At 37.6% G+C, this 16,513-nt stretch overlaps 1 protein-coding gene across 6 annotated transcripts in view; it reads left to right on the top strand.

Annotated features, from left to right (window-relative positions):
• Positions 1 to 16,513, top strand: part of LOC131430449 (Kv channel-interacting protein 1-like) — a 251,462-nt gene that overhangs the window by 209,138 nt on the left and 25,811 nt on the right. For all 6 annotated transcript variants that reach the window (XM_058595456.1, XM_058595457.1, XM_058595458.1 and 3 more), the window contains one exon: positions 3,414 to 3,605. In XM_058595456.1, the coding sequence (XP_058451439.1) occupies positions 3,414 to 3,605 (192 nt within the window). The remainder of the gene's footprint in view (positions 1 to 3,413; positions 3,606 to 16,513) is intronic.

Raw genomic sequence — 16,513 nt, forward strand, 5'->3', positions numbered from 1 at the left:
ACTAATACGTTACTTGTTTCAAGCAAAGCAAAATAAAGTCATTCTTTTCTATTCATAACGGACGAAAACGACGAAGAATAAATATTATCCAACGCCCCGACCTGGAAGGATTCCTACCCACTCAGCAAGCGATTATGTTTTGTTGGCCGTTGAGCAGGGTTTGGAATATTCATTCACCGGTGAATGAACACATAGTTTCCATTGCATTGTGAGCGAATAATTACTTTTACTTGTTTTTTAATGGTGCACATCCCATCTTCGGAACATGACCGAACGAATTGTAGCTTTCCAGGATACTCGATCTTGAGCTGCCGTTCTCTAGTCGCTCTATACTCCCGCTGCGCGTGCATCCTCTTCGATGCCTTGCCAGCCTAAAAAGAGCCACACAAACAAAAAGCTTGTGGAAGCAATTATATGCCACATTTACACAATACATGGTACAGTGTTAGAGTCTTCACGAAACACAGAAACCGTGAATATAATTTTCTCTTTCGCTGTCTGAACGTCGCTTCTCTCACAAAATAATTCATAGCAAGCAACTATCTCCACGAGACTGGATAGTGCTGAAGATTAAATATTCAGTTTTCGCTAACAGACTAATGACTGGCGCTCAACTGTCGAATGTTTCTGCTCAGTTCGGTTTTACATCTCCTCCAAGTCAGTCGATAAAACAAAACCGCTTACGTTGGAAACAGAAGAAACCAAGTACAGTATTGTGTAGTGAACAATAGACCTTGAAAATGAGTGAACCAAACGAACAAAAGCTACCGCCGACACGAAAGAATACAATTGTTGTTGACTTTAGGCAGTGCAAAATTCGACCTTCGATACGTGAACTTGAAGGTTTGCTTAAGGAGCAAATGCAGCTGGACATTAAACGTGTGCATTTACTTCAATGCAATAAGACGAATAATGTTGTTTACATCCAGTTTTATAAAGAGTTGGATGCAATTCAATTCGCAAAAGACAATAACAATGTGCACTATGTGGAGCACGAGAATATTAAGTACAACATTCCGGTATATATGGAAGATAGTGCTATAGAAGTGCGTGTGCATGATCTTCCCTCAAGCGTCACAGATTATTATATTCGCAGAACTATGTCCCAATACGGAGAGATACTCTCTATCGAAGAAGAAAAGTGGAAGAATTTTTTCCCCGGTATTCTAAATGGCGTACGTGTATTACGCATACACTTGAAGAAGCCTATACCTTCTTATGTGATTTTCGGTCAAGATACAAGAATTCCGTCCAAGCACTTGTTACCTATGACAATCAGATGGCCACATGTCAGTATTGTCAAAAGGCTGTTCACTACGGTAAGCCATGTGATAAACTGGACAAGGAGACAACTACACCAAAGGACAACGGTGCTTCCTTCACACAAACCCCAAGCAACCCCAGTGACAGCCGCCAACCACAATGAAGCATCCCCTTCAACGAAACCATCACTATCCTCTATAGAACAAAGTACACCGTCTGCAGTTATCAACTTACCCTCCAACCAACCAGAAATTGCAACCAATGTACAAAAAAGTGCATCTACAGCAACTAGCAACGGAAAGAAGACGGAAATCGACAACAATACCATCGATGCGGCAATGGATGACGAGACGAACCACGAACGAAGTGCCCCTCAATCCTCGCAGGAGGGAAATGGAAGCTCCTCTCCCCCTAGAAAAAGGGTGACAACGAGATCCAACTCAAAAAAAAAATTATTTAAAAAATCGGCTCAATCGGCCACGTAAAGCTTGTACGCATATAGGCCTGAATAAAACTATCTTTTAAATAAAAAAATAAAAAATGTTTCTGCGAACTACAATCGCTACCTGCTGTTAATGATGACTTTATGCCACGAAAACTGTTGCATATCACTTATTTCATTCGTGTCAAGCTTCTAGAGGGTGAGAATTCTTAGTTATAATTGAATATTATAAACAGAAGTAACAGGAGCGCAGGATTAGCGATGGCGATCGCAGCAAATACTGCGAACAAACAAGCGCTTCGTTTACTAGTTGCAAATTCCTGCATTTAATTGGGTTTAATCGAAATAGTGCATGATAGTAAATCAACCAGCAGTATAAAAAAATAAGTCTGTTGGTCAGTTCCGCATTGAATATATTTTCATTGGATTTTCATTGCGTATTGCTATGAGCTGTGAGTGCTGTGAGAAACACATGTCTCCATTACAGCAAAACCTCTATTATAATAAACGCTCTAGCGGTGACAGTGCACACAAAATGAATTCTGTATGAACAAATGTGAAGCGCGTTCGGACCTCGAAGAAACATTCGACAGTTAAGAGCCAGGGGTGAAAACTGAATATTTAATCGTCAGCACTATCCAGTCTCGTGAAGATAGTTGTTTGCTATGAATTATGGGGTTAGGCATTCTCTCTTACCGAGATAAGAAGAAACAGTAGAAGAGGTGAATATTGTTCGCTCTCTTCCATTTTCGTGCATGGTCAGCCATTTTAATAAAACCCACTCTGCAAGCGATTATATTTGGTTGGACGTTGAGCGTTTGTTGAACGACATACTGCACGAAATAATCGTTCAGTTTGCAGGAACGGTTTGCTGTTGTTCTTACTCCTATAAAAATAGTATGGAAATTTGGTATTATCTTCATACAGAAAGAAAATTTGTTGTAATTCTACATGAAGTAGAAGTATTCTACAGGTATATTCTGTTCATTTATAAAAAAAATAAGTGGATAAAACTTCCAAAATTCTCCAGTAAAACTAGTCCAACGGGGCTCCAATTCCTCACATTGAAAAAGGGCTCAACAATGGACCTCTATCTGCCAGATTTAAATATGTAGATTTATATATTTTGCATTTTGAAAGTTAGAACGAGCTATTTATTTCGTTCAAGTACAATTTAATTTAAGATAAAGATGAGTGACTTGCCGAGCCTTAATGTGCTTCTCGATTACCTAAGATTGATGGCATATCCAAAAAACACATAAAGCAACGATGATAACTAGAATTTACATCAAATTTCCCTATTCCTTGACGTTGTCCAATCAGCACGACTTTTGCTTTCCCGCGTCAAACTCCATCATCACTAGCAGAAACGCTCAGACGGAAGAAAATGACACTTTAATAAATTGCTCATCGCTAAAATAATGAAAACTTTACGACCATCACGGGGCTCCAGTCACTTAGGGCGTAGTTTGCGATTCCCCCCGGTCGGATTTGGCATGATTCAGCTGGCCTGCTTCCACTTAGCATTTGACGGAAAGCGAAAAATCACCCAGCTGTGGCCAACTCGCGCCAACTCGACCCACATCAGGACACAGCCCGTCAGCACTCCGTCGAGTGTCGAGCGGAGATGAATGCAAAAGTTCCGTCCGTCTTGCACTGAGCATGATAAAATATTTACCATCTTTCTTTTCTTCGCTCTCTTTTACAGAACCGGAAGCCGAGGATCTGCCCGTTCCACAGCGCTACTATCCGGACTCGTTGGGCGAACTGACCCGGACTGCCCGGTTTACGGAGGACGAGATCAAGCGGATATACCGGGGCTTCAAGGCGGAGTGTCCCACCGGCATCGTGAAGGAGGAAACCTTCAAAGGCATCTACTCCCAGTTCTTCCCGCTCGGTGGTGAGTTCGGCCTAGTGTGACAAAATGCTTTCTTCCGAATCGGTCACGAACCTGTGTGCCATTAGAGCGATGTGGCAGAGGTCATAACGGTTTCTGGGACACAGCCATTCCGACACGAAAGACGCTGATTGTCATTAGCATTTTTATTCGTCCGCCCGGCTGTATTTATTTACCAGTTTCTGAGCTACAGCAATTACTCATCCACGCTGATTTAGCTAACCATCAATCATGGAGAAATGATGAAAAGCCTCGAATTTGACCTTCAAAAGTGACCATTGAACCAAATTCACCCACAAGTATATTTATGTGGTCTGAAATAGTCTAACCAACCCGAGAGACTGTTTACTTCACGGCCGGTCTATTTATTTCAGACCTGTATCTGTTTATTTATTCAACAACAGAACTGGTTAAGCAAATCGATGACGATGAAATTGTTTTTGGAAAATGTTTGCACAGAGATGTCAGCTGGCGCTCGCACTGTAAATTATGTATTGTCCAGTTGAGAGTTCAGTTTCTGTTTTATTTATTTGTTGTTACAAATATCTCTCTATTTACCGTTTCAGATTCCTAGACAGTTTTTATGCCAGCTTGGGATAAAATAAAATGCATTCATTTCACTGCATTAATACTGAGCAAAACCAAAACCGAAACGTATTCAACGTCTTGCTTTACTATGGGGCGCCTTTTTTAAAATTTACTCAGTATTAGAATGGGAAGAACGTAATCGTGAATATCATGTGTGTTCAGCAATTTATGATAAAAAAAATGAATGGATTGGAATAACCACAAATAACTCAAAATTTAAGTATTCTAAAATGTTTGGTATGAACGAGCATTAAGGTGAAATTCAGTGCCAAACTAAAGCGCGCAATTTCAAGTGATCGAAACTTCGCACAAATTGTATCATGCAAAATCGACACATAGAAATACGGAATATATTGACAGGGCCGGTGAAAGAGGTGGGTACGGTGGGTAGTACTACCCACCCGAAAATTGCAAAGGTGGGTAATTACCCACCTGAAATTTCTAACGAAAAATAATAGTAATATTAGTATCATTTATAACAATAAAAGTAGTTTTATTGTAACTGAGAATAATAAATAAAATCAGAATTATAAAATGCTAGTAGTCAAGATAGAGCAAGGATGTGAAGATATACAACAAAAAGGTGAGGCGTGACAATGGTCATTTGAGCAATCAGAAATCTTTTAGTGACTTAACTTTTACCTTCAACCAAAGGGGTCGAGTTTTAGCATCTCATTCATGCAAATCACTCGAGTCTCTGGTATACCGGAAAGCACCGAAGAAGGTCTTTTACCATTTACTATACGAACCGGTAAAAGAAAAGTTACCAGAAGTTGTCAGTTTCTACTTGCGACCAGGGCCGGTGAAAGAGGTGGGTACGGTGGGTAGCACTACCCACCCGAAAATTCCAAAGGTGGATAATTACCCACCTGAAATTTCGAACAAAAAACAATGAAAATATTAGCATTATTCATAATAATAAGAACATTTTTATTGTTATTCGGAATAATAAATAAAATCAAAATTATAGAATGCTAGTTCTCAAGGTAGAGCAAGGATGTGAAGATATACCGCAGAAATGTGAGACGTGACAAGGGTCATTTGACAGGCAGGCAGATACCTTTTAGTAACTAAATTTTGCCCTTCCAGCAAATGAGCCGAGCTTAAGCATCTCATCAATGCGAATCACTCGGGTCTCTGAGATACCGGAAAATACCGATAAAGGTCTTTGACTCTTTACATTCCGAACCGGCAAAAGAAGAATGCAGTAACAAGTAGAAAGTAACAACTTTTGGTAGCTTTGCCGGAATAGTAAATAGTAGAAGACCTTTATCGGAATTTTCTGGCAGATGTTTAAGGTCGACTCCTCTTGTAAAAAGTGAAAGTTAAGTTACTAAAAGATTTCTGCATGATGAAATGAACCTTGTATCATCTCACCTTCTATATCTTCACATGAAGAAAATCATTCAAAATCTTTTAACGTAGGACTACGTTTTTTTTATTCAATAATATAATATAATTTTAAGGCACACTGCTTAAGCTCTAAGATGCCAAGGGTATTTTCGAATCTTAATTAACGACTAACTTAAAACTAGAATATTATCATTAGGTAATGTCGTATCGGGGTCGCGGATTCTCGAAAATTTAACTTTCTGGTGGCGATCAGCAGTGGCCGGTGAATTGAATATAGCATGAGAGTCTTCCAGATGGCATTGGTAAATATCTATGTTGGCCGCATCATTCAGTCCTTGTGGGTCCGCGAGAAAAATCATCAGGCTACGAAGACTCGGCGGGTGGCCCGCAGCCTAGTCATCGACTGGAGCGGTTTTCCGTTGTCGGTGATGGTGATGTTACTGAAGAGAATGAAAGAGAAGTAAATATTGTGGAAAACGAGGTAAACAGGAGATGTGGAAACAGCATGTCTAAATACGACAGAGATCCAATTAGTTGCCATCGAGATGGCGAAGAGACGAGGAAAAGGAGAACGAAAAAGTTAGTAACAAAAAAAAGATCTTGTTAGTTCCAATAAAGATGGTAGACAGGGACGGGGATCGAGAGAATCGGGCGGTTGAATACGTTTTTGCTTTCTATACCGGTGTGCAAATTCAAAATACTGAGAACAGCACAAACAGTGCTCAGGTTTTGAACATCTATATCTCAATCATTTTTGAATAATTTTCCATATAATTACATAAACTCCATTAAAAATATTTCTACACTTCGATTGGAGTAGATGAATCTATATCTATAAAATCATATTTCAGATAATTTGTGATCGAAACTTCAGTTAGTAACGAAAATCTTGGTCATGGTTTCTTCTAACAAATTCATACAAGTTCACGGTTTCCATCAAATTTCTGCGTTTCAATGAGTGTGTTCGCTTCTAAGAAAATCACTCATACAAACCAAGATTCTGTATCGAATAAACTTCTATTCTGTGTGGTTCAGAAAAGAAGTAAAAGTTGCTAACACGTCGTTCAAACAGTCCAGGAAAACATAATTTCGTGTGCAGGCATATTTTTTATTCATCAACATTATCATCTTCGAATGACATACAATCGTTCTAGCACTTTGCATAATTTTTCAATACCATCCTCATAGAATGATTTGTCACTGGTCTAAACATCGGCTTCCTTTGCGGCGATGACTGTGTTATTCGAGCCAAATATTTTTCCCCGGCTTGTCTTTTTCTGATCCGCAAAGGACAAGCAATCGCTGGGGGCTAGGCGAATAAGGTGGATGAGGAAACAGATCGCAGCCCAATTCGTTTAATTTTTTCATTGTTTTCATTGACTTATGGCACGGTGAATTGTTTTGGTTAACGGTGAATCACTTTTGATGGTACTTGCCTGTTCAAAATAGTCGATGTTAATTATACCTCGAACATCTAAAAAACTTATGCCATGATTGTTCCAGCTACCTGTTACGTTTTCAGATGGCTTTCCCAGTCTGAATGCTGGTATGACTCCGGATAAAAATAGTGGATCCATGTTTCGTCCACTGTTCCATACAAACGCATTCCATTTTATTGCGGCAGACTTATGTTAATTATGGAGATCCGTTTGGTGACGATTTTTTTATGCTCAGATTTTCGTACATGATCGTATAAGAACTTCCACTTCATGTGCTAACAATCTCAGCACATCTAATCTCACGAACTTTGATTTTGCGTTCATACATCACGATTATCGAAACTTGCTTATTTTTTCCGGTTGGCTGCTTCATTTAGCCACGTTCAAAATCAGAATACCACAAACCTTTATTTTTAATGGATCCTAGTGGGGAAAACACTTCTCAAGCTATAGCTGGGCTTGCGCGTTTTTTCCCTTTAAAAAGCAATGTTTTAGCAACACACGGAACTCGTTATTTCCATTTTTCATAAATGAATTAGTAACGTCACTTATATGTCGATAGATTCAGTGTTCGTGGTGCTATTGATGTTAAATGTTCTTTGAAGGTTGGTACTTTGAATTGAAAACAAATATTGACAGTGATTTTGAAACCAGGTTAAACTTTAAATGCGAAATTTTGTTTTAAAACTTAGTACCGAAAACTCTTCAAACTTCTAATTTACACGTTTCATGAAAAGTTTTATAGAATCAATACTTTATTTAAAAAAAACGACTGCACTTTTTAGGGATAAATATCATTTCCATTAGAATAGAGAAATACTTCGAAATAGTGGGTCGTTTGCCGCAGTATGAAAAATTACCCACCTGGGTTTAACATGTTTCACCGGCCCTGCTTGCGACAGCATTCTTATACACATTGAGTTCTTCACTGTATGGATATTTTTCTCAATCTCTATACAGCTAGTTGAACTTCAGAATGAAAGGTTTGTTCAAACTATTGCTTATGCCCCCAGAGTCTCAGCGTGCTGACTGTTTAGCCTAGGTTGTAAGCGGTATTCAGTAGCGCTGCACTCACCGCTACCTGATGGAAACCCATCATGCTATTTTTACTTTTTCACTATTAGGGATAGTGAAGAATCAATTGTGTGAATTAAGTAGAAAGTAACAACTTCTGATAACAATTCTTCTGTCGGTTCGGATAGTAAGTGGTGGATAGTAAGACCTTTATCGGTACTTTCCGGCATACCAGAGACTCGAGTGATTTGCATTGATGAGATGCTTAAGTTCAACTTCTCTTGCGAAAGTTAAGTTAGTAAAAGATTTCTGCTTGCTAAAATCAACCTTGTCACGTCTCACCTTTCCATTCTTTATCTTCACATAAATGAAATCACTCAAAATCTTTTGACGTAGGATTGCGTCTTTGTTTTCTATACCGGGGTACAAATTCAAAATATAGAAGTATAGGTTAGGTTTTGAACATCTAAAACTCAACCACGAACAATGTCTAATTCTCCCTGTTTTTCAAACCATTGTCATTCGTCTAATTGATATGACGGTTTCGTATACATAAGTCCGCGGTTTCCGTATGATTTCTACTCTTAAATGAGTGCGTTCGCATTTGAGAAATATACTCACAGAAAACAAAATTCAGTGTCGAATAGACTTGCACTCTGTGCGGTTCGATACTGCCGTAGAGAAGATTGCTTCCACATCGTCCAAAAAGTCCAGGAACTAACTAGGAAAACAACATTTCTTGAGCAAAATTTCTTTATTTATTATCTGAATTTTATATACTTATAAAATGATTTGTCCATGACCTTAAAATAGGCTTCAGTTGCGACGATGACTCTCTCAGATCATCAAATGACAAGTAGTCGCTGGGGGCTAGGTTATTGAGAATATGGTGGGTGAAGAAACAGACCGGTGCCCAATACTGACCATTATTTCCATTGACTTTCATCCATTATAAAAATCACCGCACGAAAATTTTTCAACTTCTTTGTATAGACGCCAAACAAAAACTAATCGTACGATATGCGTCAAAATTTGACAAAATGTGTATAAAAGTGTTGCCAACGTTGAGAGAATAAAAGTTTACCGATTGGACAAGCGCGGGAATTTTAAAATGAAAATTCCGGTTCTTTTTTGATCATATGCGTGATAAAATCTAAAAAAGTACTGTTACTTTCATCACGACATATTTGTTATCGGATCTGATGAATCGATTTTCAGCATCTATTCATCAAATCCGTTTCGAAAATACCCATATTTAAAGAGTTTTTAAGGAATATCAATAAACCGGAATCTTGGTTTTTGAAACGACCCCAAACATCACTTTCCTGCACCCACTTTTCATATCCGTCACTACCTCCATTTACGAACCCTCGTTTAGTTCGTCGAGGTAACACCAGATCTCGATATTTTATGCAGTTCTAAGACATTCGGCAAAAAAAGTCGATTTCGGAATTCCAGAGTCGAATTTTTTCCAAAAAAGAAGTTTAAGATATTTCAAAGACATTGGCACAAAAAAAAAAGAAGTTCCGATTTCGGAAATCTCAATTTTTGTTCAAGTTCCAGAGAATCGATTTTAAAAATAATTTTATTTTGTATGACTAGACTGGACTCTTGACGTTTCATGCAATTCCAAGACATTTGTCATAAAAAAAATATTTCGATTTCTGAGATCTCAAAAATTCCATTGTCAATTTTTTCAAATTATTTTCGAGATGACACTAGATCTCGATGTTTCATGCAATTCTATTACATTTGGCATACACATTTCTTAAACTTAAAAATTTGCCTGAGTTTTTGAGTCGAATTTTTAGATATCGATTCAGGGAATTGTTTTTTTTTTAATTTTAATTTCCGAAGTTTTAAATTCTAACACATTTGGCATAAAAAATACCATACCGTTCTAAAATAAATTTGTAAAAATTTTGGTGAACAGTCTAGGAAACAACTAAATGTTTTAGACCTTTTAAACATCGCACGACTATACCATCGGATATATGTTTAGCTATTTTCGATCAAATTTTCAGTAGTATGAGAATCGTAAATAACGAAAAAAAACAATTTTCTAAAACTTTTGGTCCTGGTTCAGATTTCAGCTCTGGAACTCAGGTTCAGAATCCAGTTCCAGAATTTGGGTTTAGAATCTAGGTTCCAGGTTTCATTCCCAGAACCCAGATTCAGATTTTAGATGCAGAATTCAGGTTAACAATCCACGTCCAAAATTCATATCCAGAATCCTAGTACTGGTCAAAAATCCAGTTCTATTATTCAGGTCCAGAACCCAGGTCCCGAATACTGGTCCAGATTCCATGTTGAAAATCCAAGTCCAGAAATCAGATGCAGACTCCAGGTTCTGAATTAAAGTTCAGAAGTCAAGTCCAGAACTCCGGTTTCTAGAACCAGAATCCAAGTTCAAAATCCAGTTCCTAATTCAGAATTCAGGTCCAAAATTTATTTACAAAATCCAATTCCAGAACAGATTCAGATTTCATGTCCAGAGTTCAGATACAGAATCCAGTTGTAGAATTCTACTCCGAAGTTTAGTTAAGAATATAGGCCCAGAAGGCCGGTCCAAAGTGTACGTGTAGAATTCAGACCCAAAATTTAGATCCAGAGTTAATGTTCAGATTTGAGATCCAGAATTCATTTCCAGAATTCATGAGAGGAGTCCAATTTCATAATTCATGTCCGAAATCCCATTCCAGAATTCAGATTCAAAATACATTTCCAGAATCCAAGTACTGGTGCAGAATCCAAGATTTGTGTCCAAAATTCAACTCCTAAGTTCATGTCCAGAATCCAGTTCTACAATACCTTTCCAGAACTCAGGTCTCAATCACAGGTCCAGAAATCAGATGCAGAATACAGGTCCTGAATTAAAACTCTGAAACCCGGTCCAGAATTCATTCCCAGTCGTTAGAACCAGAATCCAGGTCTAAAATTCAGTTCCTAACCATGAGTTCATTCACAGAATCCTACTCTAGAATACAGAACTAAAATTCATGTCCAGAACCCAGACTCCCAAGTCCAGAAATCAGATGCAGAATCCAGGTCCTAATTAAAAGCCCAGAACTAAGGTCCAGAATTCATTCCCAGAACCAGACTACAAATTTATAATTCAGATACAGAATCAAATTCTATAATTATAGTGCAGAATCTAAAGTTCCTTTTACAGAATCAAGATTCAGAATTTAGGTACAGAATTCTGTTTCGAAGCTCAGTTAAGAATTCAGGTCCAGAATCCAAGCCCAAAATCCAAGTCCAGAATCCAGAAGTAAGTCGAAAGTTCAAAATTAGGGCTCAGGTTCATAATTCATTTCAAGAATCCCGCTTTTAAAGTTCATACCGACATTTCAATTCCAGAATTAATTTCCAGAATCCAGGCTCTGAATCCAAATTCAGAATTCGTGTCTGAAATCCTGTTCATGAATTCGGGTTCAGTCGTAAAAAAATCTTATATATTATTACCAAAGATAAATAATAAAGACATGTATGTGCCTACAATAATTTAAACAAATCTGGTTCGTACCCGGTACTTTCTAAAATGACCGCACTCACCGCTCAATCGAGAGATTATTTGCATTGTTATAATTTCGATTAAAGTGTGCCATGAGTAGGGCAGAATCAAATGACAACATTGTCACTCATTTCGATACCATAATATAAAAAGACAATTGTTAAAAACCAACAAGATAAGCAAAACGAATCGCAAAACTGAAAAGCACAAAAAATGGGCATCCAAAGCCTGGTCATCATGCTCATTTCTTCCATATACTCGTCAACCGTAGATTTTGATTTTTTGACATTTATGCAACCTACTCTGACTTTTTCGTAGTACATAATGGAACGTTGGAAATCTACTGTTTTAGCACTTGGAATTCCGAGCTTTCCGAGCTACCTTTACTTGCAACGCGAAAATTATACAATGTAACTCACATTTAACTGCTATAATTCATATCTGCTGTGAACTGTCCTCTCGCTATTAATTTAAATACACGTGAGATCATGGTGTTAGCTGATTACATCAAAACAAACAAAATATTAAGTGTACCATAAAATCTAAATATATACAAATGAGCTAACGAATCGAAAGGTTCTCACGGTTTGACATTTGTGTTATAAATGTGATGATGGGAACTCAACAGTGCAACCAGTTTATCACCATTGTTGTCAGTTTCATGGAGGACCGTAGATGTGCGCCAAAAATAGATCGAGACTGTCATGTTTGGAAATTCATTTGTGTTATTACTATGAAATTTTAATGTTGATCGTAAAACAGGGTTTGACACTTTCTTGAATTTCGAACCATTTCGAAATAAATTTAACGCAGGGGTATACTGGTTTTTTCTTTCGCTTTATATGGTAACCCAAGTCCACTTAATTTTATTCAACAGAATATTTTTATTGAAGCACACTGCCTTGGCTCTATGATCCCGAGAATATTCCTTAACTGTACTTAAGACTAGGAGAGTTTCATGAATTGAAACGTGGTTGTTTTTGGTTCACATTGTCGTATGCTGACAACCGAAACTCTGAGGGATCCAGTCTCCAGTTTTAGTCGGCAGTGACTGATGGGATGAATCTTACATAGGGATTGTTCAGATGACGTGGGTATTTGTCGATGGTAGTCGTACTCTTTTGTTCCTGTGGGAATGGTTTAACAGTTTCAATGCGGGATTTATGATGTACCATTAAAAAAAGTTACAATTATTTACTAAAATTGAAAATCTTACTTGAGATAACCTGGTTTGTAAAAAAATTGGAGGGGCGATTATTTTTGAGTTTGCCTCAGGCGCCAGAAATGTTCACTACGGCTCTGCTTTAAGGTGACCGTGGACAGAAACCAAGGAAAATAAATGTAAAAGTATTGGTGAAACAATACTTTTTCATATAGTAATAGTATTTGTGAGTAGAGAGGAATGGAATAATAATATTTGTGTGCTGAAAGGAATACAGTTGCAAGAACAAAATGTAAACATTGAAACTATTCAAATCACCTAGCAGAACAGAATGGACTTATCTCATCTTCATGTTCATTCTGGAGTTAACAAATTGCAATCATGAGAATATAATGATTGTGCCAAAGAAGATAGTGTACTAATTGCCTTCGTTTGGTTCTTGGCATTTTTCTTACATTACAAAGTAAAAAGGAAGCTGTTACATTGATGGATTAAGTATAGTAACACCACACATCAGAACAAACTCTGTTGCAATGGCTTTTTGTATAATTTTTATTTTTGAATATGAAGCTCACATATTCAAAAAATACAAACCAACAATACAAACAATTTTGTCGACAACATCATCGTTTTCGGATAGGGAAGCAACCTCACCCAGAGAACAGTCAAGTAACACTTGACGAGAGGGCTTGATGATAAATCGGCTATTTGCTCTGAAAAGATTTATCATGAAAATTTGAAGATATAATTTCATATATTGACGAAAATATTTTAGAACTTTACCTATTGATACCAAATTATTGGATTAAGTACAGTTTCTAAATTCTGTGGTATTGTTTTGAACCAGCACTTCTGGCAGTTCTTCCACTGTTTGAACTGATGAGTCCCGCACATACTCGCTACCCAAAACACACTCTATCAACGTATTCCATCTGTTTTTCTCTTGATTTTCGCGAATGAGCGCTGCTTCCTTCTTCTTATATGGACGAGGCATTTCGAAAAGAATGCAATTAGGTTTTGCACGATGACGACACAAATGAACTGCCGATGAATCAAGTTCATCTTTGACAGTTGCCGTGTACTTGTTTTGTTTTGCGACTGCAAGGTAAAAATTGAAAAAATGACGAAAAAGTGTCTTTTAAAAAACGTATTCCACAGTGAAAATAACTAAAAAGATTGCACTGTATGTGTTTCCAGCATCAAGGAGCGATATATGTATGAATCTGTTAAGTGTGAGGCGAGTTGCAATTTTTACATTCGGACGATGAACTTCTGATGAACTTTTAAACTGTAAACAAGTACACGTCGACTGTCAAAAAAAGTTCATTCTGTTTATTTTTGTGAGGTTATGTCATGTTCGTGCAAAACCTAATTAGGTTTTTTATCGTGACGACACAAATGAACAAGTATTCATCCTTGACAGTTCAGCGGTACTGTTTACAAACAAGCTTAAACAAAAATCGAAGAGCACATCTAAAACAATCATCTTTACACTTTGCAACTAGTCTCTTTTATTTATTAAATATCAAAAACAAACCGTATTCAATCGTCAAACAATGTTTTAAAACTTTATTTAGGCGGTACGAACCGTAAATGGTCTGATCCAATTTGTGAACAAACAAACAAAAGAAATTTCTGTTTACAAACAGTACTGCAGAACTGTCAAAATGTGTTCATTCGATTGAGGTTAACAGTGACGGTAAAAAACCTAATACTTGAACTGTTTGTTTATTTTTTGCATTCCATAGCGACTGTAAATAAGACAACAGGGTTGCGGATAACTAGGAGGGGAAGCAGTATTTGAAATGGAAATTAGGCAAATGTTATCGTTTTTTTTAAATATTGAAATTTTAGATGGTGGCGTACTAAACTAGTTTTGATCCGTAATTTTAATCATATCAATGTGCGACTAATTAAAAATATTGCCATTTTTAGTGCATTGCAAGGTTTTTTTTCTCTAATTATGTATGGCATCACTGCCGATATAAAAGGGTTGTTTTACCAATACTAAAGCAGGCCGGCAAACTTTTTATCGTGGATTTTCGGAAAATTTTCAATACCAGAACTGTGAGTTATTCAATGGTTTTATAATAAAATGTTTAAAGCAGATGATAAGTTCACCAGTGAAGAACAACTCAAAAGTGTTTCATAAAGCTTTCTTTATGTCACAGAGCTATAATCAGCAGTTGAAATCTTGAGGTGAGTGAAAAATAATAACATTCTAAGAAGAAACCTTCTAATAAAGGTCCGAAAAAGTTTTGCACAAATCATTCTTCAGAATTGATTGTTTATCATAAACATATATCAATACGATGAGTGATTATGTCATCAAACTGCAGTAGCAATTCTACGCAATATATTTACCCCTACGCGTAGAAAAAATGTGTTTCATGTTTTGTTTACATCAAGAGTAGGGCAAAATAGCGGAAGGTGGAGTGGGAGGGTAGGCGGTTTCTTGGTTGCCATTTGTGGCTCGCTTCCATGGTCACCTTAAGTCTCTACAAAACTTCGATGACTTTCCGATACCTTTTTCTTTTCAATAAAAAAGGAAGTCATCACTTACCGCAAATGCCTTTTTTGGGCTTTAGGTTCGAAATATAGTAAAAAAGTTTTTAAGCGCCATCTTTGAACTTGTGCACCTGGTCCATCAACTTTTGCCGTACAAATTCCCGCGAATCGTGCTCAGTACTCTTACAGCTCATCGCTATTTTTTGGAAGTATTGAAAAAAGAATCCTAAAAAGAACACCACAATCAACATGATTTTTTCTAATTGTCCGGCACTGAACCTTCAAGCTGCTGCAGTTGTTGTCTGGAAAGATAAGCTTTATGTCAGAATGGAACAAATATTGGCAACGTAAATAAATTAACACAAGCGTTTATGCCTTCCGTCCGAGTTAGTTCCATAATAGCTTCACTCGCCCAAATAATTGTGTCATTACCAGCACTTCTCTTAATTTAAGATGAGATAATATTATTATTAGCCTAAAAGAACCAAAGGGAAAACACAAAACACAAATAATGATGTTATCCTAAGTAATCACAACATACGAAATTATACCAACAAGATTCCGGAAACCATCCGGAATTTATTCACTGACCATCTCTCGGACTCGATTCACTCGTCTTCGGGGACCCATCGTCTGGATCCGTCATTAATAATTTTCGTCTTCCACTGACTGAACCCTAATAAAAATACAAGCCCGAGCTGAGAGCAGTGATGTCAATTCGATCCATTGTTCGAGCCAGTTGTCCCTACCAATTCTAACCTCAACATCTGAACGGTCTGACTATTAATCAGCACTCCAGGTTGATATCATGGTCGAGTTTTTTTTTCGGTCTCTTTCTCTCTCTAAATTGCGATCCGCTAGGACATCGTAAAGTCCCGAAGGTGAAATTAGCACACCATAAACCTTCAAGGCCACGTGCCACCGCCGAATTGCTGCAATCAAACAGACACGCCGGTTGGTTAATCCGCACAAAATAAACGTACACACACACATTCACACAAACGGACAATAAATCAAGAGGCGTCGTCCCGTTTGATAGAAATATGGTAATGGTCCGCGTCGAAATTCGTTCGATTCCTACGTTGAGTGGGGAGAGCATTCTTGCTGACAGGCTGACTGGAAGTTATTCGATTAATTACGTCATCGTCATCCATCGAATACAGTCCGTCAGTCGGTCTGTCTGTGCATGGATGACTGACTGACTGACTGGCTAGTCGACTGGCTGGATCGCTGAATAGCGTCAAGTTCTTTCTCCGTAATGTACAGACCGTCGATTTACGGACCGACGGAAGCGCGTCGGTGGAATGAGCTGCGATTTGTAGGTCCATAAATC

The sequence above is a fragment of the Malaya genurostris genome, chromosome 2 (assembly GCF_030247185.1).
Source record: "Malaya genurostris strain Urasoe2022 chromosome 2, Malgen_1.1, whole genome shotgun sequence".
In the NCBI taxonomy this organism is placed as follows: domain Eukaryota; kingdom Metazoa; phylum Arthropoda; class Insecta; order Diptera; family Culicidae; genus Malaya; species Malaya genurostris.